The 13,448-nt window shown below is 46.5% G+C and overlaps 2 protein-coding genes across 4 annotated transcripts in view; one reads left to right on the forward strand and one right to left on the reverse strand.

Annotated features, from left to right (window-relative positions):
• The window catches only part of RECQL5 (RecQ like helicase 5), a 1,190,108-nt gene that overhangs the window by 721,701 nt on the left and 454,959 nt on the right, over positions 1 to 13,448 (forward strand). The gene's annotated exons all lie outside the window — the stretch shown is intronic.
• The window catches only part of SMIM5 (small integral membrane protein 5), a 71,651-nt gene that overhangs the window by 29,270 nt on the left and 28,933 nt on the right, over positions 1 to 13,448 (reverse strand). The window contains exon 2 of the mRNA XM_069654763.1: positions 12,159 to 12,318. Within this exon, the coding sequence (XP_069510864.1) occupies positions 12,159 to 12,318 (160 nt within the window). The remainder of the gene's footprint in view (positions 1 to 12,158; positions 12,319 to 13,448) is intronic.

Genomic DNA, 13,448 nt, shown 5'->3' on the forward strand with positions numbered 1-13,448 from the left:
GAACATACATGATGAAGCACTAAAGGACAAGGATATGGAGCCCTGTACCTCCAATGTATTTCCAGCATCACACTTTGGCCCCCAGGAGAGTCAGGAGTGGATGACATGGCAAATGATTGAGTAAACCAACACTGTTTTTGCAAGGCTCCAAGCTTAGTGATGGGACCATCTCATTTTAATTAGAAGACTGTGAGAATGTAAGAAAATCCCTGTGTGTAGTGCTCTATGCCAGTCTTTTTTTAATTACTGTGACAAACCTAGAGGCTACGTCACTGTTTTACAACAAGGGATGTTCAACATATTACCCCTTTTTAATGGTGCTGTAACTGGGACGAGGAAGCACTGCATGGGTGCAGCTCGAAAACAGCAGCAGCAGTCTTCTAGTTGTTGGCAAAGTCCTGGAAAGGTTCCTCCCATAAAAAGCAAAGAGGGACCACCAAGACACTGATGCGGTAGAGGAAGTAGTAGCTCTAATGGTGGTGGTTATGGTTGCAAAAAGAAGGAATAGAAACAGTAGCTGTGAATGTGGGAAAGAAGTGGCAAAAACCAGAAGACAAAGAGAAGCAGTAGTGACTGGAGACGGAGGAGGGGTACTGGCCAGACTGAAAACCTGTGTGTCACAGGAGGCGAATGAGGAGAAGACGGAGTGGATTGCCGCATTTTAAAGTATTTTCCGGCGCAAAGTTATCGAGTCCGGCGGAGAAGTACTAACCAAGTCCCAGATACGGCAGAAACCAGGACTTGGTAAATAGTCCTCTTTTCTTTTAAAAGCCCTCTGGCCGCTGCCAGTGCAGCCTTTAGTAACCGCTAGATCCTCGGGTGAAGAGTTAACCCACCTGGTACAGCCATCCAAGCCCGCAAACATAACTGGGCTGTGGAAACGGGCAAACCAAAAGGAGGGGAAACTAAACTACATTCCCCACAACACACCTGGGAGACGGAGCATTTACCATTAAGACACCAAAGCCTGCTGGAAAAGGGCTTCAACAACTGGTGTATGAGGTGGTGGTCAGGCTCAGCACAACTTCCTGGCAAACTGCAGCCCCAGCAAGGACAGTTGGCGAACATCAGGCTGCCCTGAGATTAACATAAAACTATCCAGAGGATGAGGGGAGTGGGAGGTACGTGGAAGAGTCTGGCGTGAACCCCTGAAAGGAAAGTGAAAGATGTTGTAGCGGAGGGCGAACACAAGCGTTGCAGGGCGGGACACCAACTTGACGGTGGGGAGGCAAAGACCGGAGCATGTAGCAGAGGCTCCAAGGCCCAAAGAAGACATTAAAAGTGACAAGCAACCAACAGTTCCTACCGGCAGCAAGGGGAGCCCAAATCCCGCTTGCGGCATCGCCAGCACATTGTGTGTGTCCATAGGAACAACATAGCCGGCAAGAAACCCTTGCTAGTTGTTGTTACACCTTTATTAGGCATCCTAATAACTATTATTCTAAGGTCCATTAAGTTGGGGAAGCTAAAGTGGACATAACATTGTCAATACTAGGCGGGAGACTATCCTACCTCTGCCTGACACTGGGGAAAGCGCAGATCATCATTTATCCCCATATAATACAGTAAAGGAAAGGTGACATAAACCACTGTGTATGTACCACAAGGATGTGGGGCCACTCTGAGAGAGTAAGGTTTCTGGGCATATAACAGGCTCAAACAGAACAAGGGGGAAAGACTTGTTTGGGCACTAAGTTGGCCAAGGCTTCTTATAATACTATAACGGAAAGACCGGGGACCGGGATTTGTTCACCTGGCATAATCAATACCAGGGGAAGGGTTTGTTTTCCAGGCATTCAGTGAGTCCCGGGGAAAGATTATTCCGGTAAGAAGGTCTGCAGTAAAATTGCCAACTTATTATTTTTCCTCATAGTCGTTTTTAGGACTTGAGTGTAAGGGTCCGAATAGGTTTTGGACAAAAGACAATGGACTTTATTTTGGACATCCCGACAATGAGTGGTCCGTTAATTAGTTGTGTTGTGGCAGGGACACCCCTCATAGAGTTAAGGATAGTAATGCCTTTTTCTCAACCTACGTATAATTTAATTAAACCAATTTTGAACCACTTAGTACTGTGTCTGTCTCTTTACTTCCAGCGCATCACATTACTTGACCGCGATCAGACTGCAGAAGTGTCTAAACTGTTTTCTTAAGGCCAGTTTCCCTGGATTCAATGAGGGCTTCAAAATCTTCTAAGTGTCAGGCTCTAAATTTTCCACAGAAGCTGGGGAAATCCACACAGACCACCACTGGGTATCCTGCTCGCAACTGTTTTGACTTCAGCTGCAGAGATGACCTCCTGGGGGAGGAGGAATTGGATAAAGGAATACTCTTCTCTCTTCTGAATTGGACTTCTTACCTTGCTAATTTCTGATATTGGTAAGGTATATGTACTCGGCCAGGCTAGTATGTTCTTTTTCTTCCTTTCGGGAATTCCCCTCTTCTCATCTCAGCTCTGACAAGAAAACACCTAAATACCTGTTCACCTGTACTAGACGCTTAGAGGTTGATTTGAGTCTCCTCTTCAATTTGCTGAAGAAATAACTTTCCCTCGGCTGTGGCGTCACACTGTGTTCATGCCACTTCAGTGAATAGATGGCTTCCAACAGAAAACTGTCACTGCGTAAACTTGGCTACAAAGGATGGGTACTCCAGCCTCAAGGTCAATATTGTAATTGTGTGTCCAATCCTGGCTTCCACCTTATCAAAGACATCCCCAAATTCCTCTTAGCAATCTGCAGGTAACCATCCATCAACAGCTTGTTGAGAATCAATCCATCAACAGCACCCACTAAAATCTGTCCCTCTACTCCTCTGGCCAAAGCCTTACCTTAGTTTTATTGTGCCGCAGAAGAAGCAACCCGGCTCTTGAGAAGGAGTGCTTTGTGCCGAGGAACGCTTAATAGCCGAAAGCTCACTCACTTTTTGTGACTGGTGGATTACATCAGGAGAATGGGTCAGATGTCCTGATGTATTAGAAGATGGCTTTTAGTAACTACACTTATTTATTTATTTTTATTCTTAGAGCATTGCTTTAATGCGGTTGCCATTTCAGAGGTTTTAACCAGAATGGGTTTAAGACCCAAACCAAATGAGTCTTTTGTAATATCCCCTAAATACTCCAGATTAGCATAGAGTTCAATCCAAACTGTAGATACAATTTGAAATCTTTAACAGAGTTTATCCCACACTCGCCCCTCGCTACTCCCATGGCAGCAAAGAAGTTTCTCTTTATCTTCAGGAAAGCCAAGGAGGCCTAGTGCACGAACCGCTGGTCTTGCTGGTTCAAATTCAGTTGATGAAAGGCAGTTCTAGAATATTCCAAAACACATTTTCTACTGCCTCTCCACAGACTCTGGCCAATTAGATATGCCACCTCCATGTTGAGAAGGCAGAGACTGATCAGACTGTAATGTGAATTAAGTTAAGAAAATTAGGTACACATCTAAAACTCATCCACATGCCTATCTGACAAAATCTTAACCGCACCCACCTACTACAACCTTCCCATATTCTTAAAGCTGAAACACCCACAAATCTTATGGGCAACTACTGCTCCGCCTCTCCTTGGCTCAGGGACCATGAGACTAAGCCCTGCCCTATGACTGATACCTGTCTATATGAACTGCCCCCCCGAGAGGTTTTTCTAAGCTAAGGTGTACATCCGCCTGAGATATTCGTGATATAGTGTGCTCATCAGGCTGGAATAATAATCACTCATGTCTGTCCTGAAAGTACAGATCTCCCCAGATTTCGTAGGTACTTAGAACAACATCAATGCTGTGAATAACTAAATGTCACAGATGGCATTAATAGAAAACCAACTCCTACAGATGGGTCGAGGGTTTTTATTAGGTTTCTTGAAATGGGCTCTGAGCACTGACCCTCTTTTACTCGTCTCGTGAAAGCAAAATCCTCCCTTACCCGGGCATCGCAATGCCATAGGTTAGTATCTACTGTTTCTCTGCCCCAACTATCTAGTTTCAGCCTTCCTATCCACGAGGGCCCAAAGGCAACTGTCTTATCTATCTAACCTCCCTCTGGGACTTCCTAGATGCCACCATGCTATCATTGGGTTCTTTTTAAGGGGTTGTGCCTTCCAGACACTTCCCCCAAACTATCTCCTTTTTTCACGCCCTGATGTTAGTCTCCTTATGTCTCCCGATTACTCTCCTCTAGCTACTCCCCTCCCTCTAACTACACCAACCTTCTCTTATTCCACCTGTCTTCTTTCTCTGCCCCTCCAATGTTTCTACAGCCTACCCTCACCCTCTCATGTTACTCTTTCCTGCTCTCTTCCCTGCTACTCTCCCCTCGTCACTCCTCCCCCTCACTAATCTCCACTTGACACTGCTACAACTCTTCCCTTGCCACTCCACTACTCTCCCCTTGCCGATCCGCTACTACTCTTCCTTTGCCGCTACTCCCCCCCCCTTGCCACTCTGCTACTACTCTCCACTCCACTACTACTCCCACTCCACCACACTTTCTCCTCAGTCACCTCCCACTCACACTCTACTCTTACACGAATGCTCTCACACTCACACACACACACCCCTCTTCCCCCCCGCCCTTCCCCCACCCAATCTCGCTCTGTCTTCCTCACTTGGGTGGTGATGCAGATGTCAGAATACATAAAAAGGAGGATAAGCCCCCTCCCCTTTGTGCCTTGTGGGTCCCCCTTACCACCGTAATGGCTAACCGCATTGGACAATGTTCACATTCATGTCTGGGAGCTACGTCATGGCTAAGTCCAAGGTAAATGGTGGCGATTCTCTTGGTTTCATGTCTGGGAGCCACACTGAAGCCGGTTTGAAACAGTCTGCTAGATAAGTCTTGGCACAGATGTTTGTGGCATGCGCTGGTATCAGCTGGCAGCACGTTGTATTCTGTACCGCATAAGGTCTCTGCTTCACCGCCGAGCGCTTCTTTCTCTCAACAGTGTTTTGAGCATATCTTGTGACTAGAGTGGTGTATCTGGAGGTTCTGGTGGGCTGTCAGGTTGCAGGCGGTCTGCCCAAACCGTTAATGGATGTTGTAGCCTGCAGTTAAAAGAAAGAGCGGTATGAGGTGATTCATAGTTGTACTGACCAAACACATACAGGAACCTGAGGAGGGAACAGGAACTGGGGTAGGGATGGCACTGGCTTCCACCCTTCTAGGCCCCCCACTCCAGGCGAAGAGGGGTCCCCATCCTCTCTTGATAAGGTCAGATTGTTGACCTTAAAATGCCACATAAAATGCTGTTTTCCCCTCTGAGATCATATTTAATGCCCTATTAGAGAATAATATAATTGATGAAATATGCAGTTTGTAACACATTTTCAGCTAGCGTGTTATTTTAGTGGAGTCATGATCATTATTTGGCATTGCCTACATAGTTATTTATGTAAAGTAATGAGTTATCCCATCAACTACTTGACTACTGAGATGGAGATTCCTGCTTGCTGCTCATATCCCTGCGGGCCGCTGACCCCCAAACACGACTGGTGCAAGCAAGCCACTGCTTGTGCAGCACCACAGCACTATAGATCGTAGATCCATGCTAGGTGTTAGCCGCTGGATATACAGAGATTCTGAAGATCGATCAGGAGTGAACAAACCATAACCCATCTCCTATATGTCATCCATAGTTAGTGCCACCTTCCCAAATCAATAAATTGAGGCTTACACATGTTTTACCAATACCAAATGCGCTGTTGATATCTCTCAAACAGCTTAGTTATTTCACAACGTGCTGCAGGTCTCATTCGACTGCAATGGCACATATCAAATTAAGGTACACTCTGCTGTACATATGAAATCTCATACTGCAAAGTCACATGGTGCACTGTGTAAGTCGCACCCAAAGGATGGAAATCTGCATAGGGAATTTGGACTTACTGCTGAAAAATGGCCACACACAAGACTTGTGCATTGTACTGTAAGGAACTCATGGTGGCAACAGTAAAGGCAGACAAAAGTGATCACAGTTCAAGGGGGAACTGAATAATGAATAACTTATAGAATAATGAATGCAGGGTGGAAACAACGCCTAACCTAAATCTAAGCTATCAAAAATTCAACCTAAAATGGGAGCAAACGTCGACCATCAAATGAAAAATAAGGCAGTCTTTGTGATGGTGTGTCAAAATAAAAGCGCCTATACTAAGATAAACCTATAGCCAATTCTTCACAACTAATTACAGAAAGAGTGTGGGATAGGGTATCAATAAAGAAAGAAGTGTTCTCAAATCATAAGTCAGGATGTGATTGCCAGGGGTCTCGCTTCCACATATTTTCAGCACGGGACAATGTGGGACCTTGGAGCACAGCACAGGCTCGAGCTTTCCCAGCACGAGCCACATAGTTCTGTATCAGCGATCGGGTTCTTCGATGGCCAAGTCTCTTTTCAATAAAAAGTCTCTTGCCTTCAAGGCCTGGTGTATCCAACAAACAAGCACAAAGTTCAGTTCCACGTATACTTCTCACCCCAGGGTCTCCGTCTTCCGAGCATAGACCCTTCACAAAATCGTATTCAACAAATTGAATAAACAGTTCCTTTTTCAATAGACTTTGGGGGTGAGGACCCCTGGATCTCCCTCGACTGGGCTCGGATCCACTTGACAAGGGGGACCATTCACTTCCCCTGGTCTTCCAGTGCTGCTTATTTTCACAAGTCTTAATGTCTTTGTAAACAGTTCTTCAGACTTCACCTCTGATTGTCGGGTTCCCTCTGCCGGGTTCACTCTCGCCAACTTCTAACAAAAAGTTCACTATGGAACATCAGACTTTGTCCCGTCTTATTGGCATCCCTCCCTGTAGTTCACTCTTGACAACTTTTAACAAACAGTTCTTGTACTAGTTTGGTTTCTTATCAGCTCTTCCCTTGACCACCGAATGTGATGAACTGCTTGGCTTACTTCTCCTTCGAGTCAAGGTTGGTATCATAGAGACATACGTCTCTCCCCGGCTTGGTTGTCAGCGAAGGAGCGTCTCATATACCATAGACATCTGCTGCAACACCCGCTGGCTGTTGTTTGCAGACTTATTATTCCCTCTGCAGAGGTTACAAGGGCCTTGGTCAGAAAGGGCAAGGTTGCTTCTCTCCTTGTCAGCCTCTCGGTCTGCGCCGTCTTTCTCCTCCTCTTGAACTGCCGTGCTGAGTTAGCTCTCACGTTGTGTGGTCTGCCTTGTTCCTCCTGTGCTCTTGTGCTCCACCTTTTATCCCTGTGAGGAAGGGAAAAGGCCATCCGGTGTGTGTGCTTCTGGTCAGTTACCTGACTTTGCCTGACCCTTGTCTTGGGACATGTCAGGTAAACGGCTTTGGTGTTAGTCCGTTGTCTTTCGTGCTGTGTGAAGGTGTTCGTGTTGGAAGTGGGGGGCAGTGTTTTGGAATATCCTACGTTTTTACAATGGGGAAACGGTGTTGAAAGAAGGGGGATACTGAATCTCACCCTTCGGTGTCCCACTCCCCAAGGACTCCTATCTAGGGGATCCTCCCTCACTGGTGTAGGGGAGGACTGGTCCAAGACGACCCCCCTCGCCTACACTTTCTCCCCAGGTGAGGACTATGGCTCTCTTGGGCGTCCCCTCCTGCCACCCGGGCCCAGGTGGTGGAGGGCTCACCCACTGGAGACATTGCCCGCACGTATTAAGTGCCCACACGTATTAAAACGTAGCTGGGCCTAGAAACCATTTTTGTCTGGTAAAGATGGTGTGAGCACAGCGCACTGTAGCGCGGCCCCCACCCTTGGAGGGTTTCAGTCATCCTTGTTGCCGCAGCACCCTGGTAGATCCGCTGCGAGCACGTTCCCACGAACAAGACGGACATGAGCTAGCGTAATAGCCTAACATTGTAACAGTTCACCTCCCGCAGTGTATCTTCGTTCCCAGCATGACCCGGCCAGCAGGCCTAAACAAATGAAAAGAACAGTAAAATGGTCGATTATATGCCAGACAATCTTTGTATATTAATGCTGAGACTACTTGCAAAGGATGCTTTTCTCTTTCATAAAACCCCTTATATTACAAAAAGCCTGTAGGATGTATGATTACAAGAGATCATGCCCCCACGATATAAGCGATGGTGAGCATATACCATTGCAGTTGGGTACTAATAATAACGGCACGCACCAGGAACCTGGCTGTCACGTGCATAACTGGAAAACTTACACCCCATGGGCTCGTGCCATAACTGAACTAATGCTGCTAGAGGACACAAGAAAACGAATGTACACCATCCAAAGGGCCCATGTGAAGAATGCATGAGAAGGTGCATGTCTAGGCCCCACATGCGCCACCACCATCACGCACAAGTGGTGGGTTACTTTCTATGTCCTCCACCAACCCTAACTCTACCTCACTTACTGCAAATATATATATATGCATCTAACTAAATACTGTACGTGTTAAAACATAAATGTATAAACAAGGTACTCAGACTGGTTATAATCAAGACACATCCAGCAAAGTTTAAATGCATGTTCTGTAGTGTTTTTGGATACGTATTATAGAATGTTCAAATGTTTGTGATGTCTTTACCTAAACCGGCAACACACGAGGGAGATACCTTTGTGAAATACGCGCAAGGTCATTCCCCCTCCCACCCAGCGAGGGCTGCCAAGGCATGAGAGCAGAGACCGCGCCGCGCTGCGTTACCTCCCCCAACTAGGCTGGAGCCGCTTGAAAGACTTGTAACCCCCTCTGTAGCATCCAAGGCCACCACCCGCCACCTGCATTATTTACAGCACAGCAGTAAACCTCTGCCTGAACGCACGCGCCCCCTCGTAAACCTTACAACCCACCGGACCATCTCAGACTTATGGCCCTGTGCAATCAGGACACCCAACACTTTGACAACACACAGCGGAACATCCATAACAACTTCTAACAAGGCAGAAAGACATGTACCGCCCGTCCCAGGCCCCGAAGCTTAGCCCCTCGACCTATGACCCCGGTCATCAGGACACTGGTAACCATGCCCTGACGTATTGCCTCCAGTCCTCTCACAAGGTGCATTCCTCCTGTGTTGCATTAACCTGTAGTATAACCTATTGGAAGATTTACTAAAGAAGATAATACTGAAACGAGTGAATGACTGCGGTGTGCATGGCCTAGGGCAAATAAGTCAGGAAAGGACATTCATCTCTGACATTGGCCGCGATGGCACGACAACACCAGCCGGATGAACTCCGCCACCCTGCCAGGCCCAGCCCAACCCACGAGGCTGACCAGTGACGTCTTCCAGCCAAAGCCAACCACATCACAGCAGCACCTATAGTTAGTCGTCGCCACCCAATCCCCTTGAACTTGTGCCCCCTATAGTATGTAGGTTCTTATGACGTTTTTTGTAAATATATACGCCTGTCTTTGCTATTGTCAGACAGAGCGCTCTCGGAGTTTGCAGAGTTCTTTGCATGCCCTATTCTGATTGATAAACTCCCGTTTACGCTCACCCGCACTCTGTCTTGGCCTTATTCCCATATTGGGAGAGTCCTTCATTGTCTCTCATTGCAGGGAGGATCGTGCTGTGTGGGGACGCTTGCCTTCACTGGTCCACCCCCAGGAACTGGATCCAAAAGCGATGGCTGTGTCCTGGCCACCTGGACGGCAGGTCCCTCGGGATTAGACAGGTAGACACTTTCAGGATTCTCACAGTACCCACAAAGTCACCCTTTCTAAAGCAGAGTAGGAAATCAACAGCATGTTCTCAATCCATATTATAGTTCTATCCTACTTCAGGAGAGTGCTAATAATGTATATCTTTTTTTGTTATCTTTTTATTGACACAATAATATTTATCAAAAGTATGCTAAAATGCACAAAAGCAGATACTGTTAAGAAGGGAAGCATATGCAGAAAGGCTCCCTTTATAAAAAATACTTTCTATTGTTGGTTAGCTCAACAATCTCCCAATTCCAAATACTGTTCTTCACCGAACTTCCCATCCGGTGAGAGGGGGCAACAAAGGGCATGGCAAGGGGAAAGGATTTCACTGCTTGCATGAGAAGATCTGTCCCAGAGACTTGGCCAATGATGGCTGTCCTCCGAACCCTGCTCCTGGTTCCAGCGTCTTAAGGCATCCTCTTTCTGTACCGCACAAAGTCATCTGTCGGCACTCTCCATGTGTCTGCCTCCTTGCTCACCTTTTCCCCTGACCAGTCTCTCTCCTGGGAAAACTCCTCCCTCTTAAGGTAATCTCATTTGAAACAATGCATTATACATTGAAGAGTAATTTCCTGTGGTAGGGTATAGTTTTTGGTAGTGAATGTGCCGGTGCAGGCTCACCTCTCTTTTCAATCTCCTTAGTGACAATGCATCCCATATCAGTTGGCATTGCCAGCAGCAGCAATATTTTACCCCTGAAGTGGCGCTTGCCCAGGATCCCAACTGAGGGGTGACACTCCTCAAACGCAGTTGGCTCAGTCCCACAAAGACTTTTGTTCTATACAATTCTAACATCACCTGCTGGTATTCACCATATAATAGCAGAGCTTTGCAGAGCATAACAGTTCTGTTGTCACAGATCTGTCAGGGTGCTATATCCCTTATGCATGATTTTCTTTCTCATGCATATCTTTATTGAAGTATTTTTAAAGTATCTTCATAAGAAGTCTTCTTGATGCCCACAATTGTCCTTGTTGTGGGCTGGCTGTCTTTTTACGTTCTTGGCCGGTAGATTACAGAAACCACACCAACATTGTAAAAAGTTGTCCTATGTTGCTCAGCTTCACTAACTTGGAAGGTCTATTGGCTTTCATCCACACACTGCATATCCTTGCTGATTAGAGAGCCCTCCCACCACAGGGGCACATGGCATGTGCTTTATAGGTAGATTAATGGTAATGTATATTCCTGATTTCTTTTGGGCAGTCTTGTCATTGTAGAGCCCTCAGAGCTCTGATGGTAGTTGATTTGCGTTTTTATTTTTTGTTGCCATTTTGTATGTGGGTCCTCAATCTCCATAAGAGGAACATGCAGAAAACACATAGACCTTCAAATGCAAGAGAGGAGTGAGATGTTTAAGTTTAAGTGAGTGAGGCTGAGGTTTATTGTGTGGTGTGGCCAGGAAGCTGGGATGCTTTATATGGAATGGCTTTTTCTTTAATGTGTGGAAGATTTGTTCGAACAGATGTTTTTTTAAATATAATTTCATCTCAGCTACGTCACAAGTTGTGATCCTGGTGTCTGGCAGTAATGACTTATAGAAGCATGGGCTTGCTACTCTGAATTATGGACCACGGAAATGGTCTATTTGGGTATGGACCGCGTCATTGCTGGTGGGATTTTTTTTAACAAGCCGGATAACTGTGTGCTGCATACAGAGGCTTCTTTTTTTTTTTTACATCTTTTTATTGATTTATCAAAAGAGAACCAGCCCTGGTCAACATTTCAAGCAAGGTCATTGACGGAACAAAGTCACAGTGCATAAGTACATTACATTGTATTGTTCGGATTGTAGAGGGGATACGGCATCTGCCACATCGGGGTTCCCTAGGGAGGCTTACTAATGCACAGAAATGTGTTGGTGTTTCATATTTTAATTGTACGGTCATTGAGGTAGGAAGAGTTGTATTGGACATATGTCTTACCAGTTTCTTTGGTCACCTACCATCCTTTGATGGAATGGGGCACCTCAGAAGGAGTATGGGCATTCTGGGGTTAGCTGCCATTGCATCACATGTACAGGTGGACTGTATGAAAGGATAAACTTTGGCCATGGTAGAACACTGCTTTCTGGCATGGGGCACTAGTGACTCTGTTGTAAGATTTCTGAGTCCGAAAGCTTTTGAATCTCATGATAATAAAGTGTTCGGGACGGAGGGGTTTTATAGCGCATGTACTACAGAGCATTCAGTCAATCATCTTGCTGACCTCTGGTATTGGAGCAGGCTGAGAAGGAGGGAAGGGGTATCCAAACCCTGGGAATGCAGGAATAATACAAGGCATGATTGAAGGGGGCCTGCCATGCATGGTGCTACAGGTCATTCCGAGCGAGGACCAGTTGACCCCTGGTAAAAAGAAAGAGCATCCTGCGATGGCCTGCTTTTGCACCTAGACTGTCTTGTTTGCAAATCTCCAAACGCGGGAAAGGTTTGAATAGTGTTCCCCTGTGGACACGTGTTGTGTGCAGGCGATCAGTCATAGATATGCATGGTATACACTAACCTACTCACCAATGAAGAGGAGGATGAGGGTGAAAGCCACAATCTCAATGGTGTCCGCCTGGGGCAGCCTTTGGAGCTTCATCCATAATAGTTCGAAAGTGGATTGTAGTTCCTGCAGCATACGCGAGGATGACATGATGGACTTCAGGAACCTGTCCGTGAAGTTGGTCTGAAAGAGAGGGATAGCAGAGAAAGTGTCAAGCTGTATTTTCAACCTGAACGTGTAAGGAACCCTGCCAATAGGGAGCATACAGCCTGGGTCATAGGTCATCCCAACGGCTTGCAATTGTTGTGGTCGCCAGTCTATGAAGGCAGAGTTGTAATTTGCGGTTTGAGGCACTGCCCCATGCAGGAGTCTATTGCTACAGCCCAGCAAGAGAAGGCTTTTTGACTACATAGAATATGATTTCTTTCTGCTGCATGTCAGTTTGGCATGACTAATCTCATGGCTATCTGGGGGCAGGCAAGAAAACATCAATGAAAATCTAGTGGCTTGCTCAACTGCTTTTTGCACTATTTGTAAAATCGCATAAATGTTGTAGTTGCATGTTTACTTCCAAGTGGTGGCGGCTCTGGTTTTCACCCTAGACACAGTGAAGATGAGCTCTGTTATGTATGATTTTTATCTCGGGAAACCACTAGTTTAATGTCTTGCAACAAATTTAGACATTTTAAACTCCTTTCCCCAACACATCAGTGGTGGATAGGCACCTGAGCTCAGTCGATAGAGGTTATTGGTCCTGGTGTGTTCCCAGTGGCTCTGTGACCTCTGCATTGAAGGAAAGGTTACTGCATACCAACCCCAGCTATGAACCTTCACCTCCCGTGTCAACAATGGTGCATTCAAAGCACAAGATTCTGTGTTCCGATGTTGCCAAGTGTTGTGTTCCCAGGAGGCCCACCCAGACAGGCTGGCAAGTCAGCTGCTGGATCTCGGCGGTCAACCAGCAACCCCAGGTCAGGCTGGCATGTAACTCCACCACTGCCTCACCTTATCGAGCTCCACTGGGAAGGCTAGAAGAAACTGCATGCCCGTTCATTCCTGCATCTAGGGGGTCTGACTGAAATCTCAACACTGCCGTTACCATGATCCCTAGTCACCCGCCCCTCTTCTACCTTAAGGCCTATGATGCAGATATGGACCATTGTGTCCCCAATCCCAAGAGCCTCCAAGGGGGACTAGGGGGGCCGACACATTCACGACTTTTTCTAGCAAAAGGCAGTCCAGAGAATTTGAATAGCGTTTTCCGTGACCCTGACTGTTTCCAAACAAGGATGTGCCACCAGACACCTCTTTAT

Source organism: Ambystoma mexicanum, chromosome 3q (genome assembly GCF_040938575.1).
Source record: "Ambystoma mexicanum isolate Mex_15411 chromosome 3q, UKY_AmexF1_1, whole genome shotgun sequence".
Taxonomy (NCBI): Eukaryota; Metazoa; Chordata; class Amphibia; order Caudata; family Ambystomatidae; genus Ambystoma; species Ambystoma mexicanum.